This window comes from Bubalus bubalis, chromosome 18 (assembly GCF_019923935.1).
Source record: "Bubalus bubalis isolate 160015118507 breed Murrah chromosome 18, NDDB_SH_1, whole genome shotgun sequence".
Lineage (NCBI taxonomy): Eukaryota > Metazoa > Chordata > Mammalia > Artiodactyla > Bovidae > Bubalus > Bubalus bubalis.
Genome location: NC_059174.1, coordinates 1867440 through 1883167, shown reverse-complemented (window position 1 = coordinate 1883167; position 15728 = coordinate 1867440). Strand labels below are relative to the sequence as shown.

Sequence of the window (15728 nt, the reverse complement as noted above, 5' to 3'; positions counted from 1 at the left end):
GTTTGTCAGGAAACTAAATGATGTCATTTCACCAGGTAGGACAGCAGAGCTGAACTCAGAATGGTTCACGAACAAAACAGAGATTAGAACCTGGAGGAGAAAGATTGGAAACAAAGATCAGATCCTAGGCATCATAGAGTGTTCCCCGGGCAAAGGGCCATCAGCAGAAGCCTGACTCGGAGTAAACCCAGTAACCTCTGCTGAGCACTCATCGCATGCCTGGGACTTGCCAGGGACCGTCTCATTTAACCCTCCCAACAGCCCGCAAGCAAGGGACTTATCATTACACCTTTTTAGAGATAAAGAAATGGAACCTTAAGAAGTTACACAAGCAGGTTAGGTTCACGTGGCTAGGATGTAGCTGCCAGGTGTCACCCAGGCAGGCAGGGGACAGAGAGAAGAGCCTGTGAGGCTGAGTCTCAGGGCAGCACGGTGTGGGCATGGCCTCTGCTGTCAGCCTGCCTCACCAGTTCATCACCTACCTCAGGCCTCCAGGTCCGGACCACCTGCCCAGGTAACCTGCACATCCTGGCAGAGTCCGCCTTGGGAAAATGCTCGCCCATGGTGAGTGGCTCAGACAGAAGCCAGGAGGGGGGGACAGGTGGAAGAGGTACCTCTCCTGATCACACGTCACATTCCTGACTATGAACCTCTGAACCCCTGTGTGCGCCAAATGCAAGCTCCTTCTCTCCACACTCCAGGGCTCTCTCCTGCCCACCTCCTCCAGGAGGACAAGTTGAGGGCTGAATGGTCTAGATGAGAGGGGCCACAGCCACAGTGCGGGGAGCCCCAGTTTTCCCACCTGGTCCAGGATGGGGTGGGGCTGAGCCAACTGTAGGAAGTCCCCCAGAGCTAAGGCTTCTCCGAGACACCAAGGGTTAAGGTGTGCACCCCTCAAGCCAAGGTTACCCACTTCTGCCCACGCTGAATAGCTCAGGCACAGCACAGGGCTTGTTGCTCAGACGGCCTGCTCACTGAATCGCCCACTGTTTCTGCCCAGTGCTCCCCGAACAATCGCCAACAGTGGCGGGGCCGACAGGGCTGGGGCCGGAGGGAGAAGGAAACGCCGGAGCTTTGGCCCAGGTCCCTCTGCAGGAGTCCTCCGGAGATGCCACTCGGTACCAGCTCCGGCCTGATGGGCCGACAGGGGTGGTGCTGGGGTGAGGGGGCGGGCAGAGCCTTGACCTATAGGAGGCAACTCTGGTGCGAGGCCGGGAGGGTGATTTGACAGCGCTGCGGAGGGCTGAAATGTGCCAATAAAGGTCCAGTGTAGGGTTAGTGGGCCTGTGACCAGGATGCCAGCAATGGTGGCGAGAGAGCCGCACACGCCTCCCTCACCCCCAGCTTGCCAGGCAAGGCCCAGGCCCAGGCAGGGAAAACAGAGCCACGAAGTGAGGCGAGTGGAGACTCGGCAGGGTCCCAGCACAGCTCCTGGACAAGAGATAGGCTGCAGGAAATGCAGGAACTCAGGGTGCCAAGGAACAGTGGGAGCTGCACGCAGGCAGCAGTTCAAGGCTGAAACTCGCAGCTGCATGTGTGTGAAAATGCTTTGGAAAGCAGAGAGGGTCTTCACCTCCCAGCCGGCCCCCAGCACAGTTCCTGGAGGTGCGTTAGAGTGGGTGCCGAGGAACATCCTAGGCAGGGATTGTGGTGGGAGCCCCAGCAAAGGTCAGGACCACAGCCTGGGGCCAGGGAATGCTTTTGTATGTCCAGTCCTTTCCCTGCTGAGAAGTGAGCTACGCAGCAAGAAAGGACTCTTGCACTTTAGGAGGGAAACTCCTCCCCCAACCAGGGACCCTCCAGAGCCCTGCAAGAACCGAGAAAATGCCGCCCGGGGAGGACTGTGGCTGGACGTCTTTGACAGATAACATTTAAAGATCATAGCAGCAACCTGTAACATATGAAGAGTGTTATTTATTATGATGTGTTCATACACAGTATATTATTCTTACATGTAAGTGAAGTGAAATTGAAGGCGCTCAGTCATGTCTGACTCTTTACGACCCCATGGACTGTAGCCCACCAGGCTCCTCCGAGATACATACTTATCACACAGCCAGGTATTATATCCCCTGTGTTCTAGCAACAGCCCTTCACAGGTGGTAGGATATTTTACTGTTGAGAAAGCACGTAGATAGTACAGGGCAGAGACCTGAACCCTGCCCTTCAGCAGGGTGTCCCAAAGGACCCTGGAGGTGGCCAGCCGTCCCTCAGAGGGGGGACCTGGTCAGCCAGAGCCGCCCAGCCAAGGCAGCGCTGATAGGCAAGTGTCAGGCCCGGGTGCGGACACCGCAGGCCCTGCTGATGAGAGACATCAGAGCAGCTTACCACCTGATTTGAGAGAGACGGGTCCTTGGGGGGTTGAATCTTGGCTGTGTTACGTGTTAGTTTCCAGGTGAGGCATGAAAAATCCTTCCTTAGTTTAGAGACTCATTTGGAACCGTTTGTCATAGCGGCCCGGAATCTGGTCCAGAGAGCTGGAAAGTCACCTCTCCTCCCCACCACCTTCCTGGGCTCTCTCCTTCTGCAGTGATTCCCTGTGGCCATTCACACTGGGCACAGCCCTTCAGATCTGCTTCCTTAAACAGAACCAGAGGCTGCCTTTGGAACAGCACAGGTCAAATCTTATCCATGTCCAGCCCTCTAGAGAGGCATGGGTTGGCCCATGAGTCTCCCACAAGTGTCTGAGCATCTGCTGTGTTAAGGGCACAGGAGACAGAACAGAACACCCTCTCTGCCCATGAAGTACCCTCTCTGTTCATAACCCGGTGGGGGCGAAAGAGTGAAACAGAAAGGATGATGTGGAAGGCCTCGCTCAAACCCCACCCAGGTCAGGGCAAAGGGCATCTGCAGCAGTTTCTTACCAGAGGAAGGGAGGGAGGGGATCCCAGTGAAGGAAAAATGTGTGGGGAGGGGACTATGGGGAGGGGAGGGGAGCTTGGGGCCCCCAGGGGTCCCACGTGGTTCAGTGGACCCCAGACGGGGTGGCGGGGAGATGAGGCAGGGATGTGCTGGACAGGGCTGGTCTCAAGGGACCCTGAGTGCCAGGCTGGGGGGCTGGACTTTACTTGAGGAGAAAGAGGTACCAGAAGAGGGTTTTAGCAGCATGTAGGGGCAGAGAGTTGGAGCAAGAAGCTGCTGTGGGGTGCTGATAAGGTCATGGGGGAGTCAGAGCGGTGAACTGACCCAAGAGATGTTTTTTAACTGAGATGAGATACATACAGAATTCACCATTTTGAAGTGAACAATTCAATCCACCACTCTGTCTAGTTCCAAAAGTTTTCGTCACCCCAGAAGGAACCCCATCCCCCTGAGCAGCTGCTCCCCATTCCCCCTCCTCCAGCCCCGACAGCCAGCGACCTGCTTCTGTGTACACTTGCCTTTTCAGGACGTGCCATGTAAATGGACTCCTCCGTACGTGGTCTTTTGTGTCTGGCTTTTTTTTTAATTTTATCTATCAAAAGATATTAAGGAGAGGAAGCTGACAGAGCCTGGTGACACAGGCTGGACGTGGGAGAGAGGAATAAGTCAAGGCTTTGGTAATGTGTGGAGTCATTAACCTCCCCCTGGGCTGCGGTTGGGTGGGAAGGAAGAAGAGGATGATTAGCTTCATTTGGAAGCTGCTGACCTTGCAGGTGGGGCTGTGCACAGCTGCGTGGAGATGGCCAGTAGCAAGTGGCTATCCAGGGCTGGGCTGGAGACACAGATCTGGAGGTTGTCAACAGGTGGGTGTGACTGACGTCCTAGATCAAACAGGGGCATTTGAGAGCGGAGGGTCAAGGTTTTGACCCTGGAGACAGAGGCAGTTTCCACAGTGGAGCCTGACAGAGGGCCCCTAGAAAGAGGCGAGGGCATTCCCTGGAGGCCCAGTGACTGGGACTCTGCACTCTCACTGCCGAAGCCCCGGTTCAATCCCTAGTTGAGGAACTAAAAATCCCACAAGCCCCATGGCAGAAAAAAAAGGAAAGAAAGAAAAGGAAAAGGGGAAAAAATGTGGAAAGAGAAGAGCCAAGTGTTCCAGCAGGCAGGGAGTGGAGCTCTGTGCTCAGGTCGTGTTGGTCCCAGTGCTCTGCGAATCTGAAAAGTTGGGGATCTGCCCCAGAAAGACGCACACAGGTGCACTGTTTGGAATACCATGTCAACAGGTTCACTCTGAAATCCAACCAAGGACTCTCTGGGTGTTCCTAAACCTCAGGCTGGGAACTTCTGTGGTTACAGATTCAAAAACAGAGTGGTCACCAGCATCATATGCCACAGCCGATTTTAGAGATGAATTGAAAAAATTACTTCGATCTGCCAAGAAATACATCACAAATGGCTTTCATGGTTCTTTGAAAAAGGCAGACTTTAGGCTTGAGCGAATGGAAAGAGGTGAAGTAGACTTAAGTCTAACTGACCTTTTCAGGGGGGTTGGCTATGAAGGGACTGCACCTATAATGAGAAAGTCTTAAATATGAGCAGAAGAGCAGTGGAGGAGAAGCTGAAGATGCCCAGAGGAGATGGATGAAGGGGTGGTGGGGGGCAGACTGAGGGTGAGCTGGTCAGTGATGTAATAAGTTGTCTGTACTTCCACACCCTCAGTGACAAGGGCAATGCCAGCACTTCCTTCGTCAAGTTGGAGTGAGACGAACGTAAAGTGTAAAGCGCTTGAGTGGCGCCTGGCGTGTAGGGCAGCATTTGCTGCTGCTGCTGCTGCTATTGCCAACCACCATCCAGCGCCCGGGCACCCGAGTGCACGCTTCTTCTCGGAGGAGCACGAAGTTACAGGGTTGAAGCACAATCAGGGCTGGTTGAAGGTGGATGCTTTTGAAGGAGCCATTCTCCCCCTTCCTCTCTTCTACCCCAAGGAGTCTTTTTCCTGTGAAGTAGGAAGCTGGATGGAAGGGAAAGGGGGTGTTTGAGGGCAGTGAGGAGGAAGCTGGACCTGCAGACATGAGAGGATCTCCAGGCAGTGTTTGAGGCCTAGCTGAGGTTGAAGGCACCGGACTCATGGCTACACATGGCTCCTCCTCCATCTTCAGCGGCTTGGGTCTTGGGTGAGAGACAGACTTTTGTGCTCATCCAGGCTTGGGAGGTCATGGGGGCAGCTGAGGTCAAGGTTAGCTTTAGAAAATAGTTTAGTGGTGCCCCCAAAGTTAAACATAGTTGCAATAAGGTCCCAGAAATTCTACTCCCAGGTGTATACCCAAGATAACTAAAAACACGACTGTTCATAGCAGCATTATTCAGAATAGCCAAAAAAAAAAAGAAACATCCCAGCTGTCCATCAGCTGGTGAGTGGATAAACAATTATGGTGCATCCATATTAACAAGGAATGAAGTTCTAATACATGCTACAAAATGAATGAACCTTAAAAATATTGTAAACAAAAGAAGCCAGTCACAAAAGACCACATATTGTATGATTCCATTGGTATGACGGGTCCAGAATCAGAAAAGACGATACAAAGTAAATTAGAGGTTTCCTGGCTCTGGGAAATGACAAAGGTTGGAATGACTGTTAACAGGTAAAGGGTTTCTGTCTGGATGATGAAAAGGCTCTAAAATTGTGGTGATGGATGTGCAACTGTAGATATACCAAATATCACTGAACTGTACACTTTAAATGGGTGAATTGTAAGATATGTGAGTTATATTTAAATAAAGCTGCCACATTTTTAAAGAGAAAGTATAACCAAAGCAGTGGCTAGTGGAGAAAAGAAGTCAAACTCAGAGGGTGACGGTAGACCTGAAGAAACAGTGAGAGCTGAAGTCCCTGTGAAGTTAGAGAATCAGTGAAGTGGAGAAAAGGAACAAAGGCCGTGAGGACTGCAGGCTGTCCTCCAGGAGCTGGGCACGGGGGCCTCACTTGATAATGATGACATCACTCTGGTCTTCTGGTCTCCAGGCTAAATCATCTTCCGTTTTTTCACATTTCCCTCATATGCTGTGGTTTCAGATGTTCTCAATGAACCTTTCTCTCCTTGGGTTTTCCTGACCCTCTTGGCCCCCCGATCCCATCTTCCCTTGGAAGATGGTTGTTAACATCTTCCATCAACAGCCCCCGGATCTGCTGGCTGCATCAGGATCACCCTGCCCTCTCCTCCATGCCACTGAGGCAAGGTCACTCTTTTCTGGTGTCAGTCCATTTGGGCTGCTGTAACAAAATAGCATAGACTAGGTGGCTTGTAAACAACAAATTGATTGCTTATGATTCTAGAGGCTGGAAGTCTGAGGTCCGGGTGCCAGCATAGTCAGGCGAGAGCCCTCTTCTAGGTCAAAGACTCCTTGAATACTTGTATGTCAAAAAGGGGAGGATTCTCTCGAGCCTCTTTTATGAGGGAATTAGTCCTGTTCACCTAATGACCTGAGCACCTCTCATCACCTTGGAGGTTAGGTTTCGGCATGTGAATTTGAGAGAACACATGAAGACCATAGCACCAGGCAGAGGTCCAGCACTGGCCGTGGCTGTTCCTCTTACGGTCCCTTTAAGGAAGATCTCAGGTCTCTAGTCATATCTTACCGTGATACCAAAGTCAGACAAAAATACCACAAGAAAGAAAATTCCAGAGCAGTTATCACTCATGGATCAAGATGCAGCAGTCGTCAACAGAATACTAGAAGACTGAATCCTAGAACATATTAAAGCATTATGCACGATGACAAAATGGGATTTATTCCTGGAATGCAAGGGTGGTTCAATACCTGAAATCAATGGGATCCACCACATTAGTCGTCCTCTGACAGGACTCGTCCTAAATAAGCCCACACACATCCTCACAGTCTCCTTCCTGTTTTGACTGTCGGGCCCCAGCAGTGGGGTCGGGCTCTGCAGCTGTGGGCAGCCCCCAAGGTGACAGGGCTGGGCCTCAGGGGCCTCCAGCCCCTGACCTCCCTCTCTCCGGCCTGATGCAGAGTACTCGGTGGCCATGCCCGAGTCGGCGTTCCCGGGCCTCTTCCTGGTGGGGCTGTTCCTCTGGAGCCTCCTGGAGTACCTCATCCATCGCTTCCTGTTCCACATGAAGCCGCCCAGCGACAGCGCTTACCTTATCATGCTGCACTTCGCCATGCACGGCCAGCACCACAAGGTGAGCGGCACAGTGCCCCCCCAGGCCATGCTGCTGACGCCCGCCCTCAGGAGCTCCCATCTCGGTGGGGGTTGGGTTGAGGGCGAGGAGAAGTCAAGGGCATGTGATCGGGTCCAAGCCTGAACCGGCTGTGGACAGAGTGAGCATGCATGTCCAATGCTAATCCTCACAACAGCTCATTCATTTGCTCGTTCAACAAACGCTCACTGAGCACTCCCTATGTGCCATGTGCTTTTCTGGACACCATCGATCAAAACAGGCCAGAATCACTGACCTTGTGGAGCTTCCTTCTGAAGCGGGTGCTGCCGTTCTCCCCATTCCACAGAGTGGCAGACTGAGGCTTGGGGAAATAAAGGAACTAAGCCATTCACCCAAGGTCACCCTAGCACGTCGTCCCCTGTGGACGTCAGAGTCTATGCTGCCGGTCATCCACCCACCCTGGGGCTCCTTCAGGGGCACACACGAGGGTTCCGGCAGTCAGGATTGGAAGCCAGGTCCATCCAGAGGATGTCCCTGCCCCACGCTGTTCCCGTCCTGGTGCAGGGTGCCCACCCTCCCCTTGCCCTCTTTCCCCTATGACCAGGAGCTGGGGTTCCAGCACGGAGCCCCGCAGGTCCTGTTGTTGCTCCAGCCAGCGGGGAGCAGGGCCCACGTCAGTGTAGCGTTCTGTCTCGGTCACCTGATCGCTCGCTGTCTCCTCTTTCAGTCCAGAGAGGGTCTCGGGATACTTGCAGAGTCTCTAAAATTTTACCTCTGCCAGGCCCTTGGCTTGTGAAGCCCCAGGACCAAAGTCTAGGCTGTTTTGTGGTCTGGTTCAATGTGACAGCACCCACTTGGAGCAAAGAAGGCCACCTGCAGGGGAGACCTGCCTGTTAGCAGCTCCGGGGTCACCCAGCATGTGTGCCTTCATTGCCCTCAGGCCTCGAGCTCGGTGCCCTGCATGGTCCTCGGGGTGGGGGTGGGGGCTCCTCTCCACACCTAGCAAGTTCCAGAGCCAGAGTGGCCTCTTGAGCGCAGAGCGGAGCATGTCAGGCAAGCTGCTCCTACCTGTGAGCATCTTGCCCACACCACCCCACCCCCACGTTCCTGGAGCTTTCCAGCTCCTGTCCTGGCTTACTGGGGCCGGACAGGCTCTCCAGGGCTTCAGGTTTGGTGGCCTGCCCTTCCCAAGCCGCCGACGGGGCCTGCGCCCTCCCTGGCCCGTCTGGGCCGCTCCAGCCCCTCTCCCGAAGGAGCGTCGCCGGCCAGCGTGTGGTGTGTGACCGTAGGCGGGCTCCGGGGCCCCGGGCTGTGTCCTGACGCGTGAGCCTCTGTCCGCAGGCGCCCTTCGACACCTCCCGCCTGGTCTTCCCGCCCGTGCCGGCCTCCCTGGCGATAGCCTTCTTCTACCTGGTGCTACGGCTCATCCTGTCCGCGGCCGTGGCGGGCACCGTGTTTGCGGGGAGCCTTCTGGGCTATGTCATCTACGACCTGACCCACTACTACCTGCACTTCGGCTCCCCTCACAAGGGCTCCTACCTGTACCACCTGAAGGCCCACCATGTCAAGCACCACTTTGCACACCATCGGTCGGGTGAGGACCCACCGCGCCACCCCCTTCCCCCAGCTGCTCATTTCCCGTTTGACAGCCTCCGCTGAGCTTCCAGCCGGGGCCAGCCTGGGTTCTGGGGTTCACAGTCAGAAAGGCAAGCCGGGGACGTCCATCCTAGGCCCTGGAGCAGGGGGCTGTACAGAGACAGAAAAACCAGGAAACCAATAAAGAGCAAAGATCATTCCAGAGCAGGGATAAGTGCCAGCAAGAAAAGAAAGCCAGGTGACCGTCAGGAAACCGTGTCAGTGGGAGGGGGTCCCACACTCGTGAATAGAACGCAGTGTGAGTTATAGATGGGATTTTACATTTTTGAGGAGCCACGTTAACAAGTAAAACTAAACCAATGAAGTTAATGTAAATAATACACTTTATCAGGCCAAATATAACCGAAATATTATCATTTTAGCATGTGATCAAACACTGTTGGGAATGCCCTGGGGGTCCAGTGGTCAGGACTCAGTAATCTCACTGCTGTGGGCCAAGGTTCCGTCCCTGGCTGGGGAACTGGGATCCCACAAGCCGTGCAGCATGGCTAAAAAGATTTTTAATGAGAGATTTTACATTCTGTCCTTCTGTTAAGTCTTTGATATCTGGTGTGTATCTTGCACTTTACAAGCTCATCTCCATTAAAGGGCTAAATCTCCATTAGAAATACTTCATCCATGTTTAGAATTTATAAAATTGACAGTCAAAAAAGTAGATTCACATATATGAACTGCTCCAAATGTGCCTATAGGTTTTCCAATAACTGAAGCAAGGTTAGGTTTTTACACTGGAATGGAAGTTAATTATTAATAAAATTAAATAAAATTACGAATTCAGTTCCTCTGTAGCCCGGGGCCACATTTCCAATGCTCAGGAGTCACATGGGTTAGTGGCTGCCCTACTGGAGAGCAGAATGCTAGCTGAAGTGGTCTAGGAAGGCATCACTACACAGACACCATTAGAGCTGAGACCTAAATTAGGAGAAGCCAGCATCTGACGCCTCGAGAAAGAGCATCCCAGGAGCAACAGGTCCGAAGCCTTGAAGCAGGAATGAATTTGGCATCTTCAGAGAGAAGGAGGCAACTGGATTGTTGGGGGAGAGAGGAAGAGGCAGGCAGCGCCAGGCTCTCCCAGGAAGGCAGGCCAGATAAGAGCCTTGAGGTTCTTCCCACAGCACCCCTGGGAGCCTAGGCACGCTGGTACCCTGCTACTGACCTCTGCCAGGATGGCCCTGGAAGTTAGGAAGGTCGTCGGGGGTGATGTTGAAACTTGCCCATGTGCTCGCCCCACCTGGGCTCCCTCCAAGCAAAGATGTCCCACTGCTCAAGAGTGCCTCACCTTCTCCCCATTTGTCTCCCGCCCTAGGGTTCGGCATCAGCAGCAAACTCTGGGATCACTTTTTCCACACCCTCACTCCGGAAGAGCCCCACCAGAAGACACAGTGACATCGCCCCACCCCGCCCTCAGCCCTGCCATGGCCACCACCCCAGTCCACCCCGCCCAGATCCTGCAAGGAAGGTTTGCTTGGCTGGACAGTGTGGGCTTTGACCAGCCCTTGGGCTTGGTGGAGGGTCCTGGGGAGACCCTGACCAAGGATGACCCTGAGCCTGCCCTCCTGACCCAGTTCAGGAGTGCCCCGTCTGCTGGGTGGCCTAAGAGCCCTCGGGGACCGGCTCTTCCCTGGAGCACCCCAGCCTTTCCGCTAGCATCCGCCTAGGGCCCCAGCCCCCAGGACTGCTCCAGGAGCCGGCTGGCGGGGACATTCCTGAGGGGAGTGAAGGCAACTGACCCCTGGGCCCAGGCCTGTGTCTTAGCACCTTGGGCTCCCTAGGAGCTGCCCCCTGCCGCCCTGGAGCTGCTACATGCACAGCGAAGAGGGGGTCTGCGGGGCCCACCTTCCCTTCCTGGAGAGGGTGTGGCAGTTCTGGACTGGAGAACACAGAGATGGATGAAGCGGTCTCAGAAGAGAAAGCATGAAGCCTCTCGTGGCCCACAGCCAGTCCTGGGCGATGCCTCTGTCCCTGCCAATGACCAACTCCAGCTGTACCGCCAGGTGCCTTGGGCAGAGACACCTTCAGCGTCCACACAGCAGCCCTCAGCTGTCTGTGCTGGTGGGCTCAAGGTTGGAGGGAGCCCCTAGCCCTCTCTTTAGGAACCGACTCTCCCGTCTCTCCTGGCCTCCAGACTCACAAAGCTTTTCCCCAAAGGAGGGTAAAGAGACCTCTCCATGTGTGGGAACCCGCTCCCGTCCCCAGGCGTTCTCAGCCTCCCCTTGGCATAGGTGGGCCCCCGCCCGCCTCACTCAGGACCCTTCCAGCCGGTGCCTCCTCGAGCTGAGAAGGAGCCTTGACACGGTGCCTTATCTCCCAGCAACACCGCCTCAGCCCCGCGGGTGTGTTCCCACCCTTTCCTCCTGTAACCAAAACCCTCGATGCCCATAGAGGGTCTTATTTATAAACTATATAAATACCCTTAGTGGGCCCCGGACCAAGTAGCTGCTCAGATTGCCCTTTCTAATCCTACATGTCAAGCTTATGTAAAAAAAAAAAAAAAAAATTTTTTTTTTGGTCTTAGTTTTGTTCCCTTCTTCCCCACCAACCATTACTACTTGAAACTCGACGTGTGTAAAGGTTAAAGGGAAGCAGTTGGACCGATCATGTGATTTGTAGTGTTTACTGCGGAGTTATTTAAAGATTTTGGAATAAATATACAAACTACCATTGTGAAATAAAGGTGTAAATAAATTGTATATTTTGAAAAATAAAAACATTGGAAAAGAAACCACCAAAGATGAGGTGCAAGTTATTGATGGCAACTCACAGATTTAGTTAAGGCCAGGGGGGCACAGAAGGGTGGGAGGGGGCGGCCAAGGACCATAGGAAGGAGTATTGGCTTGGTGACTGACCAGCTTGTGCAGATTTGCTGGGGTATAGTTGATGGTAAAAAGCAGACCAATCCTTATCCTCTTCCTGGGTTTCATTACTGTTTTCCAAGTCCTTATCACTCAGGGTCTGATTCAGTAGTCTGGCAGAGGTGGGCTCTGGATTTGCCTGCCCAAGCATGCAGAGGCAAAAATGAAAGAGACAAGCTGATGCTGGCAAGGCTCTGGCCCATGGGAGGACACCCACTCCTTCTGCCAGTCCCTGCTCGAGCAGCTCCCAGCCTGAAGGTTAGGGCCACCTGACTGAGCCACTCATCCCTCAAGCTGCTGGACCCGGGCAGTCCAAGCAGCAGAAATCCGACCTCCATTCCCTGGAATGTGCTGGGAATCCAACCACGGGGCATCACTCCCCAGGGAAAGGAGAAGACCAACTAGTTGTAAATACAGGAGTTCACTGGAGGCAGGTCTAAGATGAGCATGTTTGAGTAAAAAGTTAATTGGAGAAAAAAACAAAAACCTTCTTTAAAGAGATTGAAACAGAACTAGGAAGAAATGCCAAAATATATGCGAGTTTGTAGCATGGCGATGAGAAGATTTGGGGAGGGGGGAAGTCAATCTGTTAATGAAAATGTCCACTCAGTGAATATTAGACTGAGTCTCTCAGAGCATTCTGCTGTGCCTGCTACAACTTTCCAGGGGGCTAGGAACTTCCACAAGGCCTTGGGAAGAAAGAGAATGAGCCCCACCCTACAGAGGAGACTAACATAGCAAGTGCCCTTAACCTTAAGTCAGTTGGCACTCGTAGTGTCGTTCCCTACTCAGTGATCATCTGCTAGAGCTAGAGAATTTCATCAAGTGCAAGAGGCCTAAGGAGGAGTCAAAGACTCGATGCTAAAGCCAGCAGGGGACATTATCAAGATGCCAACACATCTAGGGTGATGGAAAAGCCTGAAACTTGGAGCGTGTGATTTTTCTCTCTGCCTTTGAACTTTGTACTATTTTTAATTGTACCCAGCACTGAGCCCAACTTGTAACAGGCCCCAGTAAATGTTGGTCTCCTCTCTGTCGCTTCCCTGGCGGCTTAGTAAAGAACCCGCCTGCAATGCAGGAGACCCAAGTTTGACCCCTGGGTTGGGAAGATCTCCTGGAGAAAGGCATGGCTATCCACTCCAGTATTCTTGCCTGGAGAATTCCAGGGGCAGAGGAGCCTGGTAGGCTGTAGTCCATGGGTTCCCAAAGAGTCGGACATGACTGAGCGATTCCCTTATTTTGTCTCTGTCGGATCTCAGGCAGGGTACATTGTTGGGCTTTGGTTTTCCCCTGTCCCCTGGCCTCTGCTGCCCCCTGACAACAGCATGATGCTCTGCGCCCTTGTGACTGGGAACCGGTGATTGTAAATTTTCATCTCTTTTCCACCTTACCTGTTCTCTTAACTTATTATTTTATCTCATCTACTATTTTTGAGAAAAAGCTGAAACTATATATATGAACTTTCCAGTTCCAACTTTCTATAAAGATATGATGGCTGCAAAAAATCGAGAGAGATTTCTTTACAGAGAAGTAATAAAGGATGCTATGGGATGAATGTGAAATTTGGAAAATGCCAAGACTCTCATCTCCTCTCCATCTGAAACACCTTATCATCTTATATCCGGGGGAAAGGAGTGATAAGAAAAAGAAGAAAAAATATCGTTTTGATGAAAGCATGAAGGCTCCCACCTTCATGCTTTCATCAAAACGATATTTTTTCTTCTTTTTCTTATTTTTCCTTAAAAAGCAAATCTTAAAACAAGAATATGGATGCAAGTGGTTTATTTAGGAGGCAATTGAAGAAATAAGGAGTTACAGAAATGGAAGGATTAGAACATGGGGGAGAATTACTAGTGGTGGAGGCTGGCATTCTTGCCTTATTCCTGATCTTGGAGGAAAAGCATTCAGTTTTGCAGCATTAAGTATGAAGTTAGCTGTGAGTGTCATACACGGCCTTAGTTATACTGAGATAATTTCCTCCTATTCCTAATTTGTTGACAGTTTTTATCATTAAAGAGTGTTGAATTTTGTGAAATGCTTTTTCTGCACCTATTGAGATTATCATATGTTTTTACTCTGTTAATGTGGTGTGTCACATTAACTGATTTTCATATGTGACCATTCTTGCATCCCAGAAATAAATCCCACTTGCTCATGGTGTATGATCCTTTTAATGTGTTGTTGGATTTGATTTGTTAGTATTTCATTGTGCATTGTTGTATCTATATTCATCAGGGATACTGGCCTGTAATTTTCTTAAGTCTTTGTCTGGTTTTGATATCAGGATAAGGCTGAGTTTATAAAATGCGCTTCAAAGTGTTCTTTCTTCTTCAGTATTTTGCTAGAGTTTAAGTAGGATTGGCATTAATTCATTTTTAAATGTTTGGTAGAATTCACTAGTGAAGCCATTTGGCCCTGGGCTTTTCTTTGTTGGGAGGTTTTTAATTACTGATTCAATCTCCATTATTAATTATGGTGGGGGAGCCTGGTGGGCCACTGTCTGTGGGGTCGCACAGAGTCGGACACGACTGAAGCGACTTAGCAACAGCAGCAGGTGGTGGTTTAGTTGCTAAGTTGTGCCCGACTCTTGCGACCCCATGGACTCTAGCCCACCAGACTCCTCAGTCCATGGGATTCTTCAGGCAAGAGTACTGGAGTGGGTTGCCATTTCCTTCTACAGGGAATCTTCCTGACCCAGGGATCCAACCCGGGTCTCCTGTATTGTAGGCAGATTCTTTACCAACTGAGCCACCAGGCTCAGACTTTCTATTTCTTCATTATTTAGTCCTAGGAGGCTGTATGTTTCTAGGAGTTTATCTGTCTCTTCTAGGTTCCACAGTTTGTTGGCCTATAATTGATTGTTCATCAGAGTCTCTCTGTGTCTTTTTTTTTTTTTTTTTTGGCTATGCTGTGGGATTTTAGTTTGCCACCCAGGGATCGAACCCAGACCCATGGCAGTGAAAACTAGACCACCAGGGAATTCCTCATTACAGTCTCTTTTGATTACTTTTTATTTCTGTGATATCAGTTGTAATGTCTTTTATTGATGATTCTATTTAAATTTTCTTTTTTTCCCCTTAATGTAGCTAAGGGTTTGTAGAGTTTATCTTTAAAAAATAAACTCCATTTCACATTTTTTCTATTATTTTTCTATTTCATTTATTTCTACTCTGTTATTTGCCTTCTTCTGCTAGCCTTGGGCTTAGTTTGTTCTTATTTTTATAGTTCCTTGAAGTGTAAAGTTTGGTTGTTTGAGATCTTTCTCCTTTTCTTAATTTATGACTGCACTGGATCTTCCTTGCTGCACGTGGGCTTTCTCTAGTTGTGGTGAGAAAGTGAAAGTGACCGTCGCTTAGCTGTGTCTGACTCTTTGTGACCCCGTGGACTAGACAGTCCTTGGGATTCTCCAGGCCAGAACACTGGAATGGGTAGCCTTTCCCTTCTCCAGCGGATCTTCCCGACCCAGGAATTGAACGGGGGTCTCCTGCACTGCGGGCAGGTTCTGTACCACCTGAGCCCCCAGGGAAGCCCAGTGTGGTGAACGGGGCTATTCCTCGTGGTGTTTCGGCTTCCCACTGCGGTGGCTTCTCTTAGGCAGAGCGCAGGCTGCAGGGCCCATGGATCGGCAGCTGTGCGCACAGTCTTGGTGGCCTCGTGGCATGTGAGATCCTTCCAGACCAGGCATTGGAGTTTTGTCCCCTGCGTTGGCAGGCAGGTTCTAACCACTGGACCAGCAGGGAAGGCGCTTTCTCCTGCGTTATGTCCGCGTGTATTGCTATGAACTCACATATGCATATCGCTGTGCTCTTAGCACTGCTTTTGTCCCAGCTCTAAGTTTTGCTACATTGTGTTTCATTTGTTTCCAGGTACTTTCTGATTTTCTTTGGATTTCTTTTTTTGACCGAATTGTTCAAGAGTTGTTTAATTTCCACATATTTATGAGTTTTCCAGTTTTCCTTCTGCGATTGATTTCTAGTTTCATCCCACTCTGGTCAGAAAAGATGACCACAGTGGATGGTCATCTTTTGGTATGATTTCAGTCCTCTTCAATTTGTTAAGACATGTTGTGACCTAACTTCTGATGTATCCAGAGCAGAGCTCCCTCTAGCTGCAGAGCTGCTTGCTCCAGACGTCTCCATGGAGTCTGGCTGAAGCTAGTCTCCACGGAGACCAG

At 51.2% G+C, this 15728-nt stretch overlaps 1 protein-coding gene across 1 annotated transcript in view; it reads left to right on the top strand.

Annotated features, from left to right (window-relative positions):
- The window catches only part of FA2H (fatty acid 2-hydroxylase), a 53517-nt gene extending 42093 nt beyond the window's left edge, over positions 1-11424 (top strand). The window contains exons 5-7 of the mRNA XM_006063322.4: positions 6895-7067; positions 8388-8640; positions 10009-11424. Coding sequence (XP_006063384.1) covers positions 6895-7067; positions 8388-8640; positions 10009-10088 — 506 coding nt within the window. The 3' untranslated portion in view covers positions 10089-11424. The remainder of the gene's footprint in view (positions 1-6894; positions 7068-8387; positions 8641-10008) is intronic.
- The last annotated feature ends 4304 nt before the right edge of the window (positions 11425-15728 follow it).